Below are 25,077 nucleotides of genomic sequence, written 5' to 3'. Positions count from 1 at the left end.
ATTACACTTATTAACCCCTAATCTGCTGCCTCAGACATCACCGACACCTACATTACACTTATTAACCCCTAATCTGCTGCCACCAACATCGCTGACACCTACATTATATTTATTAATCCCTAATCTGCCACCCCGACATCGCCGCCACCTACAAAACATTTATTAACCCCTAATCTGCTGCCCCCAACATTGCCACCACCTACCTACAATTATTAATCCCTAATCTGCTGCCCCCAATGTCGCCGCCACCTACCTACACTTATTAACCCCTAATCTGCCGCCCCCAATGTCGCCGCCACCTACCTACACTTATTAACCCCTAATATGCTGCCCCCAACATCGCCGCCACCACTATACTAAAGTTATTAACCCCTAAATCTCTGGCCTTCCACATCACTACTACTAAATAAATATATTAACCCCTAAACCTAACCCTAACACCCCTAACTTTAATATAATTAAAATAAATCTAAATAAAACTTACTATTATTACCTAAATAATACCTATGTAAACCAAAAATACTTACCTGTAAAATAAACCCTAAGCTAGCTACACTATACCTAATAGTTACATTAACGCTATCCTAGGTTTTAATTTTATTTCACAGCTAAGTTTGTATTTATTTTATCTAGGTAGAATAGTTAGTAAATAGTTATTAACTACCTATTTAAAATAAATACAAATTTACCTGTAAAATAAAACCTAACCTGTCTTACACTAACACCTAACATTACACTACAATTAAATAAATTACATTAATTAAATACAATTAACTAAATTACAAAAAATAAAAAACACTAAATTACACAAAATAAAAAGAAATTATCAAATATTTAAATTAATTACACCAAATCTAATAGCCCTATCAAAATAAAAAAGCCCCCCCCCCAAAAAATACTACCCCCCAATTATCCACTTACAGTTTTTGAAGACCGGACATCCATCCTTAACGAAGCCGGGAGAAGTCTTCATCCAAGCGGCAAGAAGTCGTCCTCCAGACAGGCAGAAGCCTTCATCCAGATGGCATCTTCTATCTTCATCCTTCCGACGCGGAGTGGCTCCATCTTCAAGACATCCGGCGCGGAGCATCCTCTTCTTTCGCTGGCTCTTCAAGAATGAATTTTACTTTAAATGACGTCATCCAAGATGGCGTCCCTTGAATTCTGATTGGCTGATAAAATTCTATCAGCCAATCGGAATTTAAGGTGAAATCCTATTGGCTGTTCCAATCAGCCAATAGAATGCGAGCTAAATCCTATTGGATTGAAGCTCAATTCTATTGGCTGATTGCATTAGCCAATAGGATTTTTTCACCTTTAATTCCGATTGGCTGATAAAATTCTATCAGCCAATCGGAATTCAAGGGACGCCATCTTGGATGAGGTCATTTAAAGGAAAATTCATTCTTGAAGAGCCAGCGAAAGAAGAGGATGCTCCACGCCGGATGTCTTGAAGATGTAGCCGCTCCACGTCGGAAGGTTTTTTTTAAGGGTTTATTGGGTGGGTTTTATTTTTAGATTAGGGGTTTGGGCAAGGAAAAAGAGCTAAATGCCCTTTTCAGGCAATTGGGAGCTTAGGTTTATTTAGATAGGGTTTTATTTGGGGGGTTTAGTTGTGTGGGTGGTGGGTTTTACTGTTGGGGGGTTGTTTGTATTTTTTGTAATTTAGTAAATTGTATTTAAATAATGTAATTTATTTAATTGTAGTGTAATGTTAGGTTTCAGTGTGAGGCAGGTTAGGTTTTATTTTACAGGTAAATTTGTATTTATTTTAACAAGGTAGTTAGTAAATAGTTAATAACTATTTATCAACTATTCTACCTAGTTAAAATAAATACAAACTTAGCTGTGAAATAAAAATAAAACCTAAGATAGCTACAATGTAACTATTAGTTATTTTATAGCTTGCTTATGGTTTATTTTACAGGTAAGTATTTAGTTTTAAATAGGAATTATTTAGTTAATGATAGTAATTTTTATTTATATTTATTTTAATTATATTAAAGTTAGGGGTGTTAGGGTTAGACTTAGGGTTAGGTTTAGGGGTTAATAACTTTAGAATAGTGGTGGCGGTGACGTTGGGGGTGGCAGATTAGGGGTTAATAATATTAAACTAGTGTTTACGATGCGGGAGTGCGGCAGTTTAGGGGTTAATATGTTTATTATAGTGGCAGCGATGTCCGGAGCGGCAGATTAGGGGTTAATATTTTTATTATAGTGTTTGCGATGCGGGAGGGCCTCGGTTTAGGGGTTAATAGGTAGTTTATGGGTGTTAGTGTACTTTGTAACACTTTAGTTATGAGTTTTATGCTACAGCTTTGTAGCGCAAAACGCATAACTACTGACTTTAGATGGCGGAACGAATCTTGTCGATATAGGCTGTACCGCTCATTTTTTGGTCTCCCAGGCAAAACTCGTAATACCGGCACTATGGAAGTCCCATTGAAAAAGGACTTTTTGAAAGGTGCTGTAGTTACGTTGCATTACGGCCAAAAAAGTGTGCGGTACAGCTATACATGCGAGACTCGTAATAGCAGCAGTAGTGAAAAAGCAGCATTATGAGCCATAACGCAAAACTCGTAATCTAGCCGACAGTTATATTAATATACTTTTTACCTCTGTGATTACCTTGTATCTAAGCATCTTCTGACCCCCTGATCACATGGATGTGACTATTTATTATATATTGACTTGCATTTAGTACTGTGTTGTGCTAATTCTTAAATAACTTCCCGGGAGTGAGCACATTGCTGTCCTACATAAACTATCAGTCTCCTGTTGTGAAAAGCAAATACAAAAGCATGTGATTAAGAGGCTGTCTATAGAGCCTTTGAAACAGGCAGAAATGTAGTGGTTTAAATATTATAAAGTATATTAATCTAGCAATGTTGGTTGTGCAAAGCTGGGGAATGGGTAGTAAAGGCATTATCTATCTTTTTAAACAATAACAATTTTAGTGTAGACTGTCCCTTTAATTGTATTGTATTGTATTGGGTACTTGTAAAGCGCGGCTATTCACCCGTAAGGGTCTAAAAGCTTCACAAATATCTTTTCCATGTCTTCTAGTTTTATTGTAGCTGAAAATTGAACAAGTGTTGCCATGCACTTCATTTTTTAAAAATACACTAAATGATATAAATAATTATAACTGATACTGATTAAGCCTTTGGCACCTCTATGAAATGTTGCTTCGTGAAGTCATTGTAAAAAAAAAATACTTTGGCTGGCTTGAAACCAAATTACAGATTTTCACAGATATTCTTCAATCCAAATTTGTAAATGAGATGACAATTTGCAAATTTGCTTTAAAAAGCAAACAAAAGTAGCTAAGAGAAATCTTTAAATTGAACTATAATATCTAGCATTTTCTTTAATAAATGACTTAAGTGAGATATTCAGATTTTTCTACTGATAGTTAATTAGCAATCTTTATTTAAACTCCCCATATGACATTCTAATTAGGATTTTGCTTTTAATATCCTAGTGCTAATTATAGAGCAAAAGGCCAAGTCCGATGTGGTACAGCTCTGTAGTGTGGAAGGCAGATTGGGTATAGTAAAGCAGAATTATTTGAGTGGGGAGGTGTGGATGGGGTGTGTAGGAGAGGGATAGGTGGGTGGAAAGCACATTTCCAGTTAGATGAAACCAATTAAAGCACTCAGGCAGCCTAATTAGCCGGTAGATTTCTCTTTCATCCCTGTGTTATTCAGATCCTATTTTATTCACAGATGTGCTTATTAAATATGCTGTTAACTCTTATATGACTTGTAAGATTATTGCCCCTTTTCTCCTCTTAAAAAGCAGAGTAGTAAGTCAGAATTTAAAATCATATTATAAGTAGCAGATTAACAGAACATAGTAGAGATCTGCACAACATATTTACTGTATGTGTTTATCTATGAACTTGAACTTACATTGTGACATTAATGTAAGTTGTTTTTTTCATTGAAAGAAAGGATGAAAGAAAGGTTTAATCTATCCACCCACGCATGCATGCACACACACATACAGACACACATACAGACGCACACACACATACAGACACACATACAGATGCACACACACATACAGACACACACACATACAGATGCACACACACATACAGACACACACACATACAGATGCACACACACATACAGACACACATATACAGATGCACACACACATACAGACACACAGACACACATACAGGTGCACACACACATACAGACGCACACGCACATACAGATGTACACACACATACAGACGCACACACACATACAGACGCACACACACATACAGATGCACACACACATACAGACGCACACACACATACAGACGCACACACACATACAGATGCACACACACATACAGATGCACACACACAGACGCACACACACATACAGACGCACACACACATACAGATGCACACACACATACAGATGCACACACACATACAGACACATATACAGATGCACACACACATACAGACGCACACACATACAGACACACATACAGATGCACACACATACAGACGCACATACACATACAGACACACATACAGACGCACACACATACGGACGCACACACACATACAGACGCACATACAGATGCACACACATAAAGACGCACATACAGATGCACACACACAGACGCACACACACATACAAACGAACACACACATATACAGATGCACACACACATACAGACGCATACACATACAGACACACATACAGACACACATACAGATGCACACACATACAGACACACACACACATACAGACACACATAAAGATGCACTCACACATACAGACGCACACACAGACGCACACACACATACATACAGACACACATACAGACGCACACACACATACAAACGCACACACACATACAGATGCACACACACACATACAGACACACATACAGATGCACATACATACAGACGCACACACACATACAAACGCACACACACATACAGACACACATACTGATGCACACACATACAGACGCACATACACATACAGACACACATACAGACGCACACACATACGGACGCACACACACATACAGACACACATACAGATGCACACACATAAAGACGCACATACAGATGCACACACACATACAAACGAACACACACATATACAGATGCACACACACATACAGACGCATACACATACAGACACACATACAGACACACATACAGATGCACACACATACAGACACACACACACATACAGACACACACACATAAAGATGCACTCACACATACAGACGCACACACACATACATACAGACACACACACATAAAGATGCACTCACACATACAGACACACACACACATACAGACACACATAAAGATGCACTCACACATACAGACGCACACACACATACAGACACACATACAGATGCACACACACATACAGATGCACACACACACATACAGACACACATACAGACACACATACAGATGCACATACATACAGACGCACACACACATACAGACACACATACAGACACACATACAGATGCACACACACATACAGACACACATACAGATGCACACACACATACAGATGCACACACACATACAGACGCACACACACATACAGACACACACACAGACACACATACAGATGCACACACATACAGACGCACACACACATACAGACACATATAGACGCACACACACATACAGACACACATACACATGCACACACACATACAGATGCACATACAGACGCACACACACATACAGACGCATACACAGACACACATACAGATGCACACACACATACATACAGATGCACACACACATACATACAGACGCACACACACATACATACAGACGCACACACACATACAGATGCACACACACATACAGATGCACACACACACATACAAACGCACACACACATACAGATGCACACACACACATACAAACGCACACACACATACAGATGCACACACATACAGATGCACACACACATACAGATGCACACACACAGATGCACACACACATACAAACGCACACACACATACAGATGCATACACACACATACAGACACATATACAGATGCATACACACATACAGACGCACACACATACAGACACACATACAGACACACATACAAATGCACACACACATACAGACACACATACAGATGCACACACATATAGACGCACACACACATACAGACACACATACACATGCACACACACATACAGATGCACATACAGACGCACACACACATACAGACGCACACACAGACACACATACAGATGCACACACACATACATACAGACGCACACACACATACATACAGACGCACACACACATACATACAGACGCACACACACATACATACAGACGCACACACACATACAGATGCACACACACATACAAACGCACACACACATACAGATGCACACACATACAGATGCACACACACATACAGATGCACACACACAGATGCACACACACATACAAACGCACACACACATACAGATGCATACACACACATACAGACACATATACAGATGCATACACACATACATACAGACACACATACAGACGCACACATATACAGACACACATACAGACGCACACATATACAGACACACATACAGATGTACACACATACAGACGCACACACACATACAGACGCACACACACAAACATAACTCAAGCTATGTACAGTTGCACATACTGTATATTAATGTAGATAGTGAAAATGTGAAAAGCCATGAACATTTCTCTCTCTCATTTATTTAAATATTTAAAGGGACAGAAAACACATTTTTTTTTTTTCATTATTCAGAAAGCGCATGTGATTTTAAACAACTTTCCAATTTACTTTGTTTATTTCATTTGCTTTCTCCTCTTGTTATCCTTTACTGAAAGGGTTATCTAGGTAAGTTTAGGAGCCAAAAAGAACCTAGGTTCTAGCTGCTGATTGGTGGATGGCTGCATATATATACTAATTGTCATTGGCTCACCCATCTGTTCAGTTAGCAACCAGTAGTGCATTGTTGTTCCTTCAACAAATGATACCAAGGGAATGAAGAAAATTTGATAATTGAAGTAAACTGGAAAGTTGTTTAAAATTCTATGTTCTACCTAAATCATGAAAAAAATTGGGTTTTCATGTCTGTTTAAATCTATTTTTTGAATATGTATGTTTAATATTTAAATTAATTTATGAGTTAATTATCCATTTTGGTTAAACTGAACTAATTCCTGACAAATTAGCTTTTAATCAGACTGCTATAAAGTTGTTATTTTTTATTTTCTGTGCTAAAGCTAGATTATGGCATTTAGCCTTGGGCTGCAGGGGTATAGATATGGATGCAGCACAAACACATCAGTGATTTTACCTCTTTGGTTGCCAGTAATACACACAACAGTGATCCGATCCCCTTTGACTGTAGCACACAATAATAATGCTAGAACATAGATGTATGTCAAAATTTGGAATAAATTGATTAAACGTATAAATGAATCTCTATGGAAGGTTATTTGAACTGAGATCTCATTTGTGAACACATTTAATCTGAATAGAATAAATAAATAAAGCATGTGCAGTCATTAGTTAGTGAAAAATTCCTATAGTAATTATCAAAAGATAGGATAATCTTTCAACAAAGGCATTGCTCTAATTCTACCATTGAAATTAAATCCTAATTAAACTATCTGTATTTTTTGTTCATTTTCATAGTAAGGTATAGCTTATAATGAAAAACATATTAGAGGTGCTAATCATGTTATATAAAAGTTAGAGTGCCGGACATCTGTTGAATATATTTAAACCCTGCTCACTCTCGGCTAGATTACGAGTTTGCGGTAAGGTGAAAAAGCAGCGTTAACAGGTCCCAACGCTGCTTTTTTACGCCCGCTGCTATTACGAGTCATGTAGGTACAGCTGTCCTGCACATTTTTTTGGCCTTACCGCAAATCAACTTACGCAATTTGCATATAGTCTATTTTCAATGGGACTTCCATAGCGCCGGTATTACGAGCTTGTCCTGGAAGGCCAAAATGTGAGCGGTACAGCTTATACCGCAAGATTCGTAACACATTTTAAAGTCAGTAGTTATGAGTTTTACGCTACAAAGCTGTAACATAAAACTCATAACTAAAGTGTTAAAAAGTACATTAACACCCATAAACTACATATTAACCCCTAAACCGAGGCCCTCCCGCATCGCAAACACCATAATAAAAATTTTAACCCCTAATCTGCTGCTCGGGACATCGCCGCCACTATAATAAACATATTAACCCCTAAACTGCCGCACTCCCGCCTCGCAAACATTAGTTAAATATTATTAACCCCTAATATGATTGGAACAGCCAATAGAATGATTGGATCAGCCAATAGGATTTTTTTAACCTTAATTCCGATTGGCTGATAGAATTCTATCAGCCAATCGGAATCTAAGGGACGCCATCTTGGATGACATCACTTAAAGGTACCTTCATTCAGCAAGAAGACATTGGAAGATGATGCTCCGCGCTGGATGTCTTGAAGATGGAGCCACTCCGCGTCGGAAGATGAAGATAGAAGATGCCGTCTGGATGAAGACCTCTGCCTGTCTGGAGGACTACTTCTGCCCATCTGGAGGACCACTTCTGCCGGCTTCGTTGAGGACATCTTGCCGCTTGGATGAAGACTTCTCCCGGTAAGTGAATTTTCAGGGGTTAGTGTTAGGATTTTTTAAGGGTGTATTGGGTGGGTTTTATTTTTAGGTTAGGGCTTTGGGCTGCAATAGAGCTAAATGCCATTTTAAGGGCAATGCCCATCCAAATGCCCTTTTCAGGGCAATTGGGAGCTTAGGTTTTTTTTTTAGTTAGGCTTTTATTTGGGGGGTTGGTTGTGTGGGTGGTGGGTTTTTCTGTTGGGGGGGTTGTTTGTATTTTTTTTACAGGTAAAAGAGCTGATTTCTTTGGGGCAATGCCCCGCAAAAGGCCCTTTTAAGGGCTATTGATAGTTTAGTTTAGGCTAGGGTTTTTTTTTTATTTTGGGTGGGCATTTTTTTTATAGGGTTATTAGATTAGGTGTAATTAGTTTAAAGATCTTGTAATTTGTTTTTTATTTTCTGTAATTTAGTGTTTTTTTTTGTAATTTAGCTAATTTAATTTAGTTAATTGTATTTAATTTAGGTAATTTATTTAATTGTAGTGTAGTGTTAGTGTAGCTTAGGTTAGGTTTTATTTTACAGGTAAAGTTGTATTTATTTTAGCTAGGTAGTTATTAAATAGTTAATAACTATTTAGTAACTATTCTACCTAGTTAAAATAAATACAAAATTGCCTGTAAAATAAAAATAAACCATAAGATATAAACAATGTAACTATTAGTTATATTGTAGCTAGCTTAGGGTTTATTTTATAGATAAGTATTTAGTTTTAAATAGGAATTATTTAGGTAATGATAGTAATTTGTATTTATATTTATTTAAATTATATTTAAGTTAGGGGGTGTTAGGGTTATACTTAGATTTAGGGGTTAAGAAATATAATATAGTGGCGGCGACATTGGGGGCGGCAGATTAGGGGTTAATAAATGTAGGTAGGTGGCGGCGATGTTAGGGGCAGTAGATTAGGGGTTAATAATATTTAACTAGTGTTTGTGATGCGGGAGTACGGCGGTTTAGGGGTTAATATGTTTATTATAGTGGCGGCGACGTTAGGGGCGGCAGATTAGGAATTAATAACATTATGTAGGTGTCGGCGATGTTGTGGGCAGCAGATTAGGGGTTAATAAATATAATGTAGGTGTCGGCGATGTTGGGAGCAGCAGATTAGGGGTTCTTAGGTATAATGTAGGTGGCAGCGATGTCGGGGGCGACAGATTAGGGGTTAATAAGTGTAATATTAGGGGTGTTTAGACTCGGGGTTCATGTTAGGGTGTTAGGTGTAAACATAAATTTAGTTTCCCCATAGGAATCAATGGGGCTGCGTTACAGAGCTTTACACTGCTTTATTGCAGGTGTTAGACTTTTTCTCAGCCGGCTCTCCCCATTGATGTCTATGGGGAAATCGTGCACGAGCACGTACAACCAGCTCACCGCTGACTTAAGCAGCGCTGGTATTGGAGTGCGGTATGGAGCTCAATTTTGCTCTACGCTCACTTCTTGTCTTTTAATGTCGGGTTTGTAAGTACCTGTAATACCAGCGCTGTAGGGAAGTGAGCGGTGACAATAACGTGCAAGTTAGCAACGCACAGCTCATAACGCAAAACTCGTAATCTAGCCATCTGTTTTTTCATTCATAAAAATCCAGTACAATTAATTAGGTGAAAAACAGTAAAATTCATCAGGCAAATGCTTTGAATAATGGAAATTTGACATTTAAATCCTACCACAATATAACATTTTTAATTAAAATGATTATTTGTGTTAAAATATAAGAAGCACCGGATAAGGAGAAATTGTATAAACAGAGAACAGCTAGAGTTTAAATCTCAAATTTCCATTAACTATAAACTTAAACCCAGGGATGTTGTCTATGCATTTACCATAAATGAATCAGACAAAATGCACTCATCTAGTAATAAACATAACCACAGAAAAGTGTGTATTGTGCAAATAAACACATTTATATTATATATTTAATTATATATCTTCTGAAACTCATTAATTTCAGACTTTTTTTGAATTGTATTGTTATTAAACATTGAAATTAGTTCACGTAAACATTTTTAATCTTTCAACCCTATTTCTCTTTACAAAAACCACTTCTCAGTCTCACTATTGTAGAAAAACTGTACTAGAGAGACACTAAAAAAGGTGCTTGGATGGGGGGGCGGAGCCAGCTTCAGTGGCAGACAGACGTGTTTTTATGAAGCTCCTCACTTCCAGCTATAATTACACGATATAATTTATCTATAAGGGATCTAAATCTTTTCTCCACTAGCTCAAATAGTACATGCAGTCTCCTGGGCTCCTGAAAAAGCTAAAAAGGGATTAGTTTATGAATATAAGTCTGAGCTATCTCCCTAAACTACGCCATGCGGTCTCTTCAGGAGCTGCCTAACATGGCTGTTATGGAGGCCATAGACTCGTGGGAGCAGCGCACTCGGCTTCTCATAGAGGGGCACTTTCAGGCCATGAAGGAGGATATCATGCTTTTGATCTCTGCTTTCACGCCACCATCAGAATATCAAGCAGCGGACACTGAATTTATTATATATAGCAGATCCTCTGCTCCAACGGACGTGGATACAGAGGCATTAAAGAACAGTGAAACCCTCACTGCACAAGGCAACATGCTGCCTAAGCCGACGCTAGTTGCAGATAGTCACTCATCTAAGTCTCGTGTCAATGGACCTAGCTTGGGAAGGTACAGGCATCCCTGTTGCATACCCGGAGAGGTCGCTTGTCTTTTGGGCCCTGGCAGTCTTGAAGAGGGTCCCCAGGCGCATACGAGTCTCGCACAGATCCCTATTACACACAAGTCAGCTGTGAGCTCCCAGTCCCTCCCCGAGGGTATTTTAGGCAACGCTCTAGGACTCCATGGCTCAGACCGTGACCCGGTCAAGGATACAACAAGACTCACAGATTTCCTAACTGCGACCGCACCGCAATGGAGTTGCAGAGCTCAACCTTCCATCCGGCTTAGATGTGTAGTCGGAGTGGGCTAAAGTAGCGGTAAGACCGGTCAGCGGAGCTAGCAAGTCCTCAGTACTCAGAATACGCTGCTCCCCTGACACAGACATGCTGCCTCTCCCCACCGGGTTAGCATTATATTGGATGCTATGGGATTGCCTTGGAGTAGGCTGAATAAAGGAGTCACTTGCAGAAATAGGAACACTACAACTTGTAATATACTATAAGTAACATAACTATATCTTTTTCTCTGTGACTGAGAATTACATGAAGGTCTTCACATAGACGCTTGGTTATTTCGCTACTTCCCCACCCCTGATAAACTCATTTTGCAGTCTTTAATAATGTCTACTATATATTCCCCTTAATCTTTAATGACAGTGACATACAATTTTCCTTACTTGGAGTGTCCCTCTGTGACATGTTGAGACTGTTCTGATTATGATTAACCACTTATTGTTATTTGCTCTTTATGTTGGCATATTCAGCCCAATATAATAAGTTAGGAGCCCTCTATAATATATAGCATGCTAGGGGGTGGTGCACAAAGTTTTAGTATATGAGGGTTTGGCTTGCTGAAGTACTTTCTAGATGTCTTAAGGTTGATTGTTAGCCTGCTCTAGCAACATAAGTTCAGAGAACCCCTTATCCTATTGAATACTGTTTCTAGAGTTTCTGATGCAAATGTCTGCACTCTATATTACCTTTATAGCAGATGCCTAATTTTATTTACCTCTCTCTGCTCCTATTCTTCAGATTAGCTTAAAACATATGTGCAATTGTCACAGGCTGACTACAAATGTTTAAACATTGCTCCCTTTTGTATTTATGGTTTGCACCACCTGTTTGTCCATTCTCTTGTCATATTAAGGGGCAGGACAAAACATCCTATGTGCTTGTATATCTTAGCTAGTACTGTGACCTCCCTTACATATCTTTCCAGTATCCTTCCACATTTCAGCAGGGGTTTGAATCACTAATGTGGTCTACACATAACTACATTCTTAAGTGGATGCTTAATAACAGATCCCCCTTTGGCCAGGGTTACTTTATCTATTGTTTGACTGCAGACTATACTACTTATACCTCTTCTTAGAACATATGTCCTGTACGCATCTGTTCCAAGTGTTATGGTTTAAATCCTGGTTAACAGGCAGTTAGTGAATATATTAGATAAAAAGTTCCCTATATATACTGACTAGGTTACTCCCTTAACCTTTTTGAGAGTCCAAAATATTACATATAGCCACAGTATTATAGTTGTATATTCTATAAATATCTATAAATCAGTCTGCAGCTGTACATATAAGCTTTTAATTTAGAGTAAGCATTGAGACACTAGCACTAACAGTATTATGGTATCATTATATATTGTTATCCCTGCTCTTATGTTATTTTATAGCTAGGTAGTAGTTGCCTGTATTGCTTAATACAGCTCAGGAGGATTTCCTTAAATCAGCACTATTTTACACGTTGATAAGGTTATGCCCTTTATTATTTGTGTTTTCCTAGTAAGCCTCACATATATATATGATACTGTTATTGTAATGGTGGATGTCCATATTTGTGATGTGCATAGGGACAAGGCTCTTTTTTTAGCTGGTTATGGACACACCCTGTTACATGCTTGTCTCGCTGTCTATAACTAAAAGCTGCAAGTATCCACTAGCAATGTTCAAGTTCATAGTTAGCTCTCTATAGATAGCCCATACTTCCTAAATATTGTGAAGTTATCTATTTTCCTTTGGGCCTTCAGTTGGCTGGATAAACTGAGGATGCTTTTATCCCCCACAATCTTTACTCCAGCTAGATAGCTTATTTCTTTTTTACACACAGAGAGCAGTCCTACTCCCTATTAGTAAGCAGGGTATATTGTTTGAGGATGATAGGGTCCATTTACAGATGCTGTTGGGCCGTGTCTACTGGGAAAGCACGGTCCAGCATATAAGTTTTTCAAAAGCCCTGAGATCCTACTCCATTCCATTTCACATCGCCCTGTAGTTTATATTCTTAAGACAAATTATCTGGCTCCGCCCCCCCTTTCCCTTCCCCTCTCCCCTATCCCCCCATTATGAGCGGCTCTTGCCCGCTGCATCCCTCATCCCCCTATATACGCAGGCCTATGGGAGGCCTGATAAATGCCAGCTCCCTTCCTCTCACTATTTTCAGCGTATAGAACACCCCTTTTTTGAGAGTAGGGACCACTAGTTACCTGTATTATAAAACTGAGACTTCACTTCTATATGCCCCAGTCACACATGTTTTGATCTCAATGTGCGCATTCTGTATTTAAGGTCATAAAGTCGGTGCTATAATTTACGTCAAATGTTATCTCTCTGTTCTCAACCTTGATATCTTTCATATCTTTGACTCCTATTATTATATAAATATTGAAACTCTATTGTCTAGATAATATTTTAACAAATCCTATATTAGCACATCAATGTCTTAATTCTTATGTACCTTTCATATGTGATTTATAACAGTTATTTTTCTTTTTGTATTTGTCTTGTGCTGGGACTCACTCTCTTTTCTGTTACTTTTATCCATTGTCTCAATAAAAAATTATTTAAAAAAAAAAAAAAAAAAAAAAAAAAAAAAAGGTGCTTGGATATTATATTTGAGAATTACAAGCAGAACAAATGGGTGTATGATGAATGAATGTGGTCAGTGTTTAGTATATTGTTTGTGTTTATTTCTGGCATCTAAAGATGGACCTCTGTGTTTCTGCTTGTTCGTATGATTATATATTTCGGTAGGGTTCAGCACAGTGCTATTTATTACCTCTTTCACATGATGGAAGGTCTCCACTCCAGGTCAGATCCCACTGACACATGAGAAGCTCAGCTCCAGTGATCTCATATCCTGGGTAGCACTGGTAGGTAACCACTGTACCATGGACCAGCTCGGACTGGGATGTTGTTTTCCAGCCATTAGAGATTTCAGCCAATTCAGGACAGGTGTCATTTCTTGGTACCTCTGTGGATAACAAAGGTACACAAATCAGCTCAGTTTACAAGACACAATCCAATTGGTTACTTTGTATTGAAATGTGAATAAATATACTGCATGTTTTATTTAAATTGATGTATATCGATTTCAATCAATATTTAATTTCAAATCCTGTATGTCAGATGCAGCTATACAAATTGCATTAAAATTGACAATTACATTAGTTTTAAAATAAGCTGAATAGGGGTGTATTTAGTTTAGAAGTGATACCCCCAACAATTTTAGCTAATATTTTCTTCATATATAGCACAAAGCAGGAGGCTATGGGTGTATGAAGGGTTCATGCACCCAACTAGACAACATTTGGTGACTGATTTATAGTAACTAATAGATAACATATCTGGACAGCATGATAAAGAGGAGGCATGATACCATAAAACCACTATGTAAATCCAGCTGCTCTAGGCACAGGGCTAGTTGACCAGGTAAACATATACCTCAGTATGAAAGAGAGGAGATAACAAGTTTAGTGTAATTATTCTCACCAGCTACCTTGTCTTCTTGCTACATCACAACTGTTTCTTTTTAGACCTCTTCCAGAAGCTTTGTGGGTATTGTGGTTGTCAGTATATGGAGCAAAATAAGGTTCTTGGAAAATACAAATGTTCTAGCTTTTACAATGAAATTACAAGGTCGAATCTTATATCCCCACTGGTCTCAATAAACTTAGCCTATAATTATGTGTTACACAGTACTTCCCATGAACCCAACTATACTGTACTGGAATTGAAATATTGAGATTTTCTTGTTAACTGCCGGAATGTATGTATATGCATATCTGTATATCTGTGCCTATGTATCCCAGGGTCAGCCGGACGTGAAGCAGTGTAGCAGGGAAAACCAATGCAGCAGGTTAGATGGTTCATGGTATAACATGTTGAGGGGCTGTCAGGCTATGGATCTGATAAATTGCTGTTATCATTATTTCTATTATTATTTCTACTACTACCACCACCAATACTAAATATCTGTTCTTTATTCCGAGCTGCCAAGTCACACTCTCTGGGGTCTATTTTTCAGGTCACACTAAGGATACGCATTTTCGCACTATGATCGAATTGTGTACGTCTCTTCCTCTGTCATCACAAAACCATTACAAAGTGTTTTACAGTAGTGTACAGCCATTTCTAAGGCTTCAACAGATATGTAAATTAGGGCACACTATGATTTTTTTTTTAATAAGTTTTCAGGTTTGCTTTATTTATTATCAAAACTTTTCCAAAATGGAGGCTGCCATGCCTAGTCACTCTATAATATTATGTTGGCACAACATTTAAAAAAAAGTTGCTAGACCCTTCTTTATCCCTTTAAATATTTTAGAGAAAATAAAGACGAAATATTCAACAGTTTGGGTGCTCTCATGAATAACAGGTCTCACAAATATGAATGCATTGTAAATGCTATATAATTACACACTTACATAGATTAGACACTACTCACAGCCATTTAAATCCCAGAAACACAGCAGCATTAAAGGACCATTAAATACAGTAGAATTACATTATTAACAAACGCATAATAAAAAGTCAATGGAAAAGCACTTAGACCTCAATCACAATGTATTAACTGTGGCTTTTTTGCCTCTTTTTTGGGCTGAAAAGGCTGCTTTTGATTTAGCACAATCACAATACCACATTTTTGGCTGTTCCTGCACTCACAAACTGTTTTTCGGATCCTTAAAGGGACACTGAACCCAATTGTTTTCCTTTGTGATTCAGATAGAGCATGACATTTTAAGCAACTTTCTAATTTACTCCTATTATCAATTGTTCTTCATTCTCTTGGTATCTTTATTTGAAATGCAAGAATGTAAGTTTAGGTGCCGGCCCATTTTTGGGAACAAACTGGGTTGTTCTTGCTGATTGGTGGACAATTTCATCCACCAATAAAAAAGTGCTGTCCTGAGGCTGAACCAAAAAAGAAGCTTAGATGCCTTCTTTTTTAAATAAAGATAGCAAGAGAACAAAGAAAAATTGATAGTAGGAGTAAATTATAAAGTTGCTTAAAATTGCACGCTCTATCTAAATCACAAAAGAAAAAATTTGGGTTCAGTGTCCCTTTAATAAAAGCCCTATCTATCCTATCAGGCAGAAAAAGTTCTCAGCGAGAAAAATACTTTTTTAAGTCCCCTTTCAACAGTTTTTAGCTTTTTCAAATTTGACACCTCTAAGCACTTGATAAGTCCTCAAAAGGGCATTTCAGACAAACACTATTTCAAGGCTATTTGCAAATTGTCTTTTATCTTGCACTTATGTAAAACACTCTGAAATGGCCACAGGAGACATTGTAGAGGTTGATCAACATACATGGAGAGGCTGTATACTAGGAACAGGACACACAGCTACATATGTATAGTTTCATATAGATATGTATATGTGTTGAATACATGATATCCTGAACAGCTAAGGGGATCTGTAGAAAAGTTACTTCAGGACCCCAACATCTACAAATGACTTGTGTTTATTTTTTATTGTTAACATTTGATTGTAAATCACACTTGCACTGTAGCTAACCGTACTGGTGTTATTAAAATCAAGTTTTTAAAGGTGTTTGCTTAGTTGTGACTTTCATAGTTAGCTATTGCAATCCGTTTCCATCCGCACCACTGCTAAATTTTGATGCTAAAGTGCCCGGTTTTTAAAAATTTGATTAAAAACAGGGGCACTTTAATTCATCAAAATTTACATTTCACTCCTGTTGTGAAAAAAAACTTACCTTTTAAACTTGACAGCAGCTCCAGCTTCCTCCGGTCGTCGCAAGCCATTTGTGATGTCAGAAATGATGGATAGGTCATCCTCCAATCACGGCTTCCCCCCGGGGGAATCAGTGCCTGATTCAACGCCGTGATTGGAGGAAGCCGGATTCCTCATTTTAGACCCAGGAAGAGGCTTTGCAACGGGTGGAGGAAGCTGGAGCTGCTGTCAAGATTAAAAGGTAAGTTTTTTTCACAACAGGAGTGAAATGTAAATGTTGATGAATTAAAGTGCCCCTGTTTTTAATCAAATTTTTAAGAACCGGGCACTTTAGCATCCAAATTTACATTCACTTTAAATGTAACTTTTAGGTTGTCAGGATGGGCAGACTGTACGCTCTTTTTCTATAATTATATAGTCGCTTTACAAATTTGACAAGTATTTTTTAAACATTATTTTCAACTAGTGTTTGTTAAAGTATTGTTTCCATTTTGGAGTGAATTGAAAATGTTGACTAAAAGTTTCTATGCAAAACTACGGAGCCCCAGAAGTGTCACACAAGATTTTTTTTTATAAATCGTGAGCACATTTTGCTAAATCATGAGCACATTTTGCTAAATCATGATCACGATTTATAATCATGCTATTCCATCTTAAGCATGAATCCTCCCACTTATAGATCAGCCTGCTCACCAGCTACACTTTCAGTTTCAGTTCAGTCAGTGTGTCAGACTGGAGACTCAGTACAGACAGACTGGTAAGTAACTGCGCCTTAGCTTCAGTCACACAGATTTCTAAAAGCCCAATGTTACCATTATCTTATGTGACAAACAGTACATTTAGCATTGCAATGCTCACAAAGCATATTTATGCTTTCACAATAAAATGCAATTATATTCAAAATATTGGAGGTGAAATAAGTGTACATAAATTATATTAAATTTTAAGTGTATATGGAACATAAATTGGTTAATTATTCAGGTTAAAAACTGGTTTCTCAAAACAAAATAGTTGTGCTCCCTGTAAAAAAATATGAATAGTTTATTTTCAAATACATATTTTTCTGTCATTTCTCTATATAATATTGTCACATTCTAAAGTCTTTTTTAAGCAGGGTAATGTTGGCTATTCATTTTTTTTTTATTAATACTATGGAAACGAGTTTTTTTTTTTTTTTACAATGAAATCTCATGAGAGTTAAGTCAAATCTCATGAGATCACAGTAAAAGAGTTCATGACCTCAGCACTGTTGATGCTGATTGACTGCTGTTCATTTCTTCATTTTTTTTACCTGCAGCTGGGAGCAGCTGAGTATAACCTTTTACACAGAACTTACTCTGCTGAGCTGAGGAGATTGTGAGGAATGGTGCAGAAATTGGACCAGAAGTTGCCAGTTGCTAATGAATATCTCTGTTACTTTCTGGAGGTGTCCGTGAAGGAGTTGTGGACTTAGAACTTGATGAATTAAATGTTTATGCACGTGGTACAGACTATGACATGGATTTTACTCTTCTGGTGCCAGCTTTAAAACTCCATGACCGGAATCAACCTGTAACACTGGATATGCGCCATTCTGCACTGTGCCATTCTTGGCTGAGTCTTCGTTTGTTTGATGAAGGTACTATAACAAAGTGGAAAGACTGTTGCACAATAGTAGAACATATTAATGGGGCTACAAACTACTTCTTTTCACCTACAAAAGTTGCCGATTGGTTCTATGAATCAATAAGCATTGTTCTCTCTGAAATTCAAAAAAAGCCTCAACGTGGAATGCCTAAAGTTGAAAAAGTTGAGAAGAATGGCACTATAATTTCCATTATATTAGGAGTTGGTAGCAGTCGCATGATGTATGATATTGTTCCCGTGGTTTCTTTCAAAGGTTGGCCAGCAGTTGCTCAGAGTTGGCTTATGGAAAACCATTTTTGGGATGGGAAGATTACAGAAGAGGAGGTCATTAGTGGATTTTATTTAGTACCAGCATGTTCATTTAAAGGTAAAAAAGATAATGAATGGAGGTTGTCATTTGCTAGAAGTGAAGTGCAGCTAAAAAAGTGCATCTCGAGTAGTTTAATGCAGGCCTATCAAGCTTGTAAAGCCATAATCATTAAGCTTTTATCAAGACCAAAAGCTATTAGCCCATACCATCTCCGGAGTATGATGCTTTGGGCCTGTGATAGACAGCTAATTACCTAGCTCAAGAAGATTATGCAGCCCATTTCCTTTTGGGACTTATTGATGATCTACAAAATTGCTTAGTTAACAAAATGTGCACTAATTACTTCATTCCACAGTGTAATATGCTAGAGCACCTTTCAGAGGAAACCGTCATGCTACACGCCAGAAAGTTGTCTTCTGTAAGATCAGATCCTACAGAACACCTCCGGACGGCTATAGAGCACGTCAAGGCAGCTAATCGGCTAACATTAGACCTCCAGAGGAGGGGGAGCACTACAAGTATACCATCGCCACAGTCTGATGGAGGTGATAACAACCAGCCAGATGATCGATTAGTCAAAAAATTGCAGCAGCTAGTGACTGAGAATCCAGGAAAGTCCATATCTGTCTTCATTAATCCTGATGATGTTACCAGACCTCACTTCAGAATTGATGACAAATTTTTCTGAGACTTGTCAGCTTCTTTTAAGACTTGATGTGTAGTCTGTGTAATGTCTTGTTTTTACATATCCAGCATAGATTGGATTTGTCAAGAACAATATGAACTACTTAATCCTGATTTTCAGGACATTGCATATTTTGAAACAGTATATTACTATTTCATATGCTGCTTTGTCAGTTTTTAGTTTTAAGGGAGAACATGAGCCTTAATTCCTATGTTCTGTTTATTTAATTTGCCTACCTATGTTAACCATTCATGTTTGTTTAAAATAAAATTATTACATGGTCTTCCATCATGTGACAAAGAATTTATTTTGAAATAGAGGACTTTCATAATGAAGCTTCTTTTGCCTATGAAATATGCTGTTGATTGGTTTAAAAAAGTAAAACTGTTCTTTTGCTACATGTTTATGATATAATATTGCATGGTAAAGTTTTATAGGGTACGCTAGCTAGCAACAGTCTACTGTTCTGAAACAAACTCGAGTTATATAAAGTGAATGTTTTATCAATTAACTTGTAGATTCTATCAGTTGTCATTTTGAATCCAAAGATGTTTTTTCTGGAAAAAAAGGTCATGGACCACATCCATAAGCGGAGGGCTTTACAAGGTATCCAGTGCTCTAGAAATAATCTTTATGTAAAATTGTAAATTTTGTTTAAAGATGCTGGTAACCATATCTTAATACATTTCATAAATAACGTACATGAGACAGTAGTTCTTTAAAGCTATCCAAACAATCCTGCCAACTTATTTGTTTGTAATAATTCATGATTCTCAGAGTAAAAGGCACACAAGACAATATCAGCCACCAACATATTAATATACATCATTAGTAAATACTTCCATGTGTATGTTTCTTCACATGGAATCTACTGCATACATGTTTACTGGCTGATTATTCTTGTATAACCCAATAAGTGCCTGATAACTTGCTCAGGGAATGCCCTGGGTAACTGACTTAAATTAGAGGTATTCAGTATATCCATGAGCAAGTTGTTGTTAGTTATTTGCTTGGGCCAGGATGTATTACTAAGCAAGCCCTTCTAGGTGAATTTACTTCTACCTTTTGAGAAGTAATGTAAAGGGAAGAAGGTTAAACAGGGTTATTCAGAGAGCTTTAAATAGCTTATTCTCTATTTTCTTGAGTATTTTGTCCTCTGTCAAACGCATTGCCAAATTGCATTTGCTACAGCTTCATTCGCTACCCCTTTGTGAGCCCAGACCAGTTAAATAAGAAATGTGGGGGATATCTTTGTTATATCTAAATACTATAAAGAAATGTAAAATATTTCTATAAGACGCTGGATATGCTGATACATTATAAGATCAACTTAACTATACCTGGACATTTGTTGTGTGAAACCTGTCTAAATTCTGTACCAATCTAAAGGACCCTCTCCAAAGTAAGAGTTTGTTGTTTGTTTTTTAATTTCATGTGGCGTTATTTGGTTAGGGTTTCCTTAGCAGTATTTGGATAACCTTTTACTCTGATTTTTTTTTTTTCCTACTCCAATATTGTGCTGAGCCTGGGCGGAATGTATAATTTACTCTTACTTTATATCAGGCTTGAGAAACAACTGGAGACTAGCATTTTGCTATAGGCATCTTGCCTGACTTCTGCAAAATGTTGTGGCTGGCTGCACAATATTGTTGTTGGTTCCTAACTTTTAAATACAATTTTCTTTTTCATCCGGAAACCAAGTATAACCTCACAATGGGATCACTTAAATGTGGATATGTTTTGGCTGTAATGTGGGAGAATAAAAAACAACTAACTGTAAACATTACCATATGCATTATTTGCACTAACTTTTAATCATGTCACTTATTATTTGTTTTGTTTTTCCATAATGAAACTGTGCTTATGCTGTTTTTTTTTGTTTGTTTTTTAATTATTTGAAATAGATTAATTTTTTTTTTGGTTCTCCTTTAAATGTAATATAATACATTCACTCTTTTAAAGTTTTTTTCTTTTTCACTGTTTATGTAAAATATGTGTGTCAAAAATAGTCACCCAGACTTGGAAATGTGTTTTTTCATTGTATGTATGTATGTGCTGCTGTCAAAATCCCGATGTATAAATTGAAATGCATTTTTCTCATGCAAATTAAAAACTGGAATAATCAATTAAAAAAAAAAAAATACTATGGAAACATCCAATTTGATTCCACTACCTAAGGAAAAAAATGGCAATAAAAACTGTACACATTTTCATAATGATTTGTGCACAATAGAATCATGGAAACCTGTGTTATTGTATACACAATGCTGTACATTGCAAAAGTTATCCAAAAGATAGGGATTGGATCCCAAAGCAGTATAGCTGCAAAATGTATTGTTTACATTGAGATTATCTGTCTGAGTACAGTGTAAAGTTTAAAGGGACAGTCTACTTTAAATGTTTTATAGTGTAAAAAGATAGATAGCGCCTTTACTACCAATTCCCCAGCATTGTACAACTAACATCTATACTATATTTTGCGTTTGTAATGTCCGTCACCGTCGGCAGTTGTGCACACATCCTCAATGGAATGTTGGCAGCGCGAGGAAGCCAACAGAATGTTGGCTGCGTGCGCAGCCAAAAGAATTCACCTGGATGCAGCATTTTCCTGGAAGAAGAAAGAAGAGATCTCCGCTTGGAAGAAGACTTCACCGCATGGGACAGGACCTTCTCTGCCGGACTTCAGGAATGGTGAGTACCAACCTGGGGGTTAGACTTAGTTTTTTTTTAAATGTTTTGGTTTTTTATTTTATTTAGATTAGGGTGGGCATTTTGTAAAAGAGCTAAATGCCATTTTAAGGGAAATGCCCAACAAATGCCCTTTTCAGGGCAATGGGTAGTTTAGGTTTTTTTAGTGTTAGGTTTTTTATTTGGGGGGTTTGGTGGGTGGGGTTTTACTGTTAGGGGTATTTTTTGTGTGTTTTTAATGTAAAAGAGTTGTTTATCTTGGGGCAATGCCCTGCAAAAAGCCCTTTTAAGGGCTACTGGTAGTTTATTCTTAGAGTAGGGGGTGTTTTAATTTTGTGGGGTCTTTTTTTTTTGTCTTTTTTATTTTCATAGGGATTAGGTTTAATTTTTGATAATTTGTTTATTTTTTCTGTAGTTCAATTTTTTTTTTTTATTAACAACACATAGACTGCCCTCTGGGCAGACTTACCAACTAGTTGTTATATTAATATAATTTATAAGAACTAAAATCCATAGCATTTTATAAGTTTTTCACTGCAAGACAAAAACTAGCTAATGTGTACCATATAGATAACACTGAGCTGACTCTCGTTGAATCGTGAGTGATCACTGATTGGCTAAATTCAAGTATGCACACACCTCTGAGATAAGGGGGATTGGTGCAAAGCCGTAGATACAAGGTAATCACAGAGTATTTAGCATTGTATTGTGAAAGGATAAATATGCTTTGTGAGCATTGCAATGCTAAATGTACTGTTTGTCACATAACATAATGCTAACATTGGGCTTTTAGAAATCCATGTGACTGAAGCTGAGGTGCACAGTTACTTGCTACCAGTTTACCAGTTTGTGCTAAAACTCACTAACATAGACCTCAATTTATCAATCAAGGGGTGGACATATTTGCCCCTGTCCGCTCCAGCTCTCCTCTGGTGTGCAGCAATCTGCTGCCGGAATTTAACATTGCACACGAGATAATGGAAGTAAATTGGAAAGTGTCTTAAAACTGCATGCTCTGTCTGAATTATAAAAGATTATTTTGACTTGAGTACCCCATTTAACTAACTAACTCAGTTAACAGTACACTGATTCAAATATCAGATCACAGCAGTTCTCAATAGACCCTTGCCTTTAACCCTAACTGCACCTTAAATTAACTTTACTGTCCCTTACCATAAATACTCCTCACCATAACTTAACTCTAAGACCCTTGTTAACCCTAACTGCCCCTAAATTAACCCCAAATATTGCGGTGGAGCTCTGGGATAATAGTTATTGTGTTAATGTAAATGTATTATAATACCTATTAGGTAAATAAAGAGATTATATCACTTCCTTGCGTATGATCATGGACATTGGATCGATGGAACATCCGTAATAGGAGAATCTGAGGCTCGTCCCTCATGCATCACTTGCCCAACAAGTGAACTGATGATTTGGTTCATGAACTGGTTCAGTTAAACAAACCGTCAGAAATGAACTGATTCATTCAGATGAATCAGACTTTCCATCTCTACTGACACACTGAAGTGAACTGAAAGAACTAGTAGCTGGTGGGCAGGAGCTCCTCCTTCTGTAGATAGGTCATCAAAATATGACTAGCTAGGGGAGGAGCAGGCTGATCTGCAAGGGGAAGAATGCATGCTTAAAGGGACAGTATACACCAATTTTTATATAACTGCATGTAATAGACACTGTTATAAAGAAGAATATGCAGATACTGATCTAAAAATCCAGTATAAAACCTTTTAAAAACTTACTTAGAAGCTCCAAATTTAGCACTATTGATAAAATTAGCTGGAACACCCAGTGAAAGGGGCTGGGTGCAGATATGCCCCCCCCTTCCCTGCATGTAAAAAGACAGATTAGGCAAACGGGAGCCAGCAGTGGTCTGTAAATGCACGTATACATTTGACACTTTGGGGTTTGGTTAACTCCCAGGTTGACTGTATAAATGGATAATCTACAAAACATAGGTATGCAAAGAAAAATCTAGTGTAATATCCCTTTAGGGGCAATAGCATGATTATAATTATTTATAAATTGTGCGCACGATTTAGCAAAATGAGCGCACGATTTAGCAAAATGTGCTCAAGATTTAGCAAAATGTGTGACACCTCTGGGGCTCCGTACAAAACATATAATATCTTTTTTTTTAAAACTGTAATTTGTGACTCCACTGCTGTGCAGCATTGCGTCTTCCTAAGAGACCCTTAAATGAGATTTTGTCTTCATTTTTATAGGATACAAGGCATCCTAACTTGTTCATGACTGGGCCTTTCAAAGTGCTTGCTCTTTTCTTGTTGTCTTTGGTTTGCGGTTTCAACCGATCCATCATGTAACACTAAGGTTTAGTATACGTCTATACCATGGGGCCTATCTATCAAGCTCCGAATGGAGCTTGATGCCCCGTGTTTATGGCGAGCCTGCAGGCTCGCCAGAAACAGCAGTTATGAAGCAGCGGTCACAAAGAC

The 25,077-nt window shown here is 37.5% G+C and overlaps 2 protein-coding genes across 2 annotated transcripts in view; one reads left to right on the top strand and one right to left on the bottom strand.

Moving 5' to 3' along the window:
• The window catches only part of SEZ6 (seizure related 6 homolog), a 639,531-nt gene that overhangs the window by 107,576 nt on the left and 506,878 nt on the right, over positions 1–25,077 (bottom strand). Inside the window, exon 11 of the mRNA XM_053705225.1 lies at positions 14,374–14,568. Coding sequence (XP_053561200.1) covers positions 14,374–14,568 — 195 coding nt within the window. The remainder of the gene's footprint in view (positions 1–14,373; positions 14,569–25,077) is intronic.
• LOC128653088 (nucleotidyltransferase MB21D2-like) lies at positions 18,658–21,283 on the top strand. The gene is given in 3 exon segments (XM_053706177.1): positions 18,658–18,702; positions 18,705–19,470; positions 19,473–21,283. Coding segments are annotated over 3 exon segments (1,257 nt in total). The 3' UTR covers positions 19,919–21,283.

This window comes from Bombina bombina, chromosome 3, assembly GCF_027579735.1.
Source record: "Bombina bombina isolate aBomBom1 chromosome 3, aBomBom1.pri, whole genome shotgun sequence".
Taxonomy (NCBI): domain Eukaryota; kingdom Metazoa; phylum Chordata; class Amphibia; order Anura; family Bombinatoridae; genus Bombina; species Bombina bombina.
This window is presented reverse-complemented; position numbering and strand designations above follow the sequence as displayed.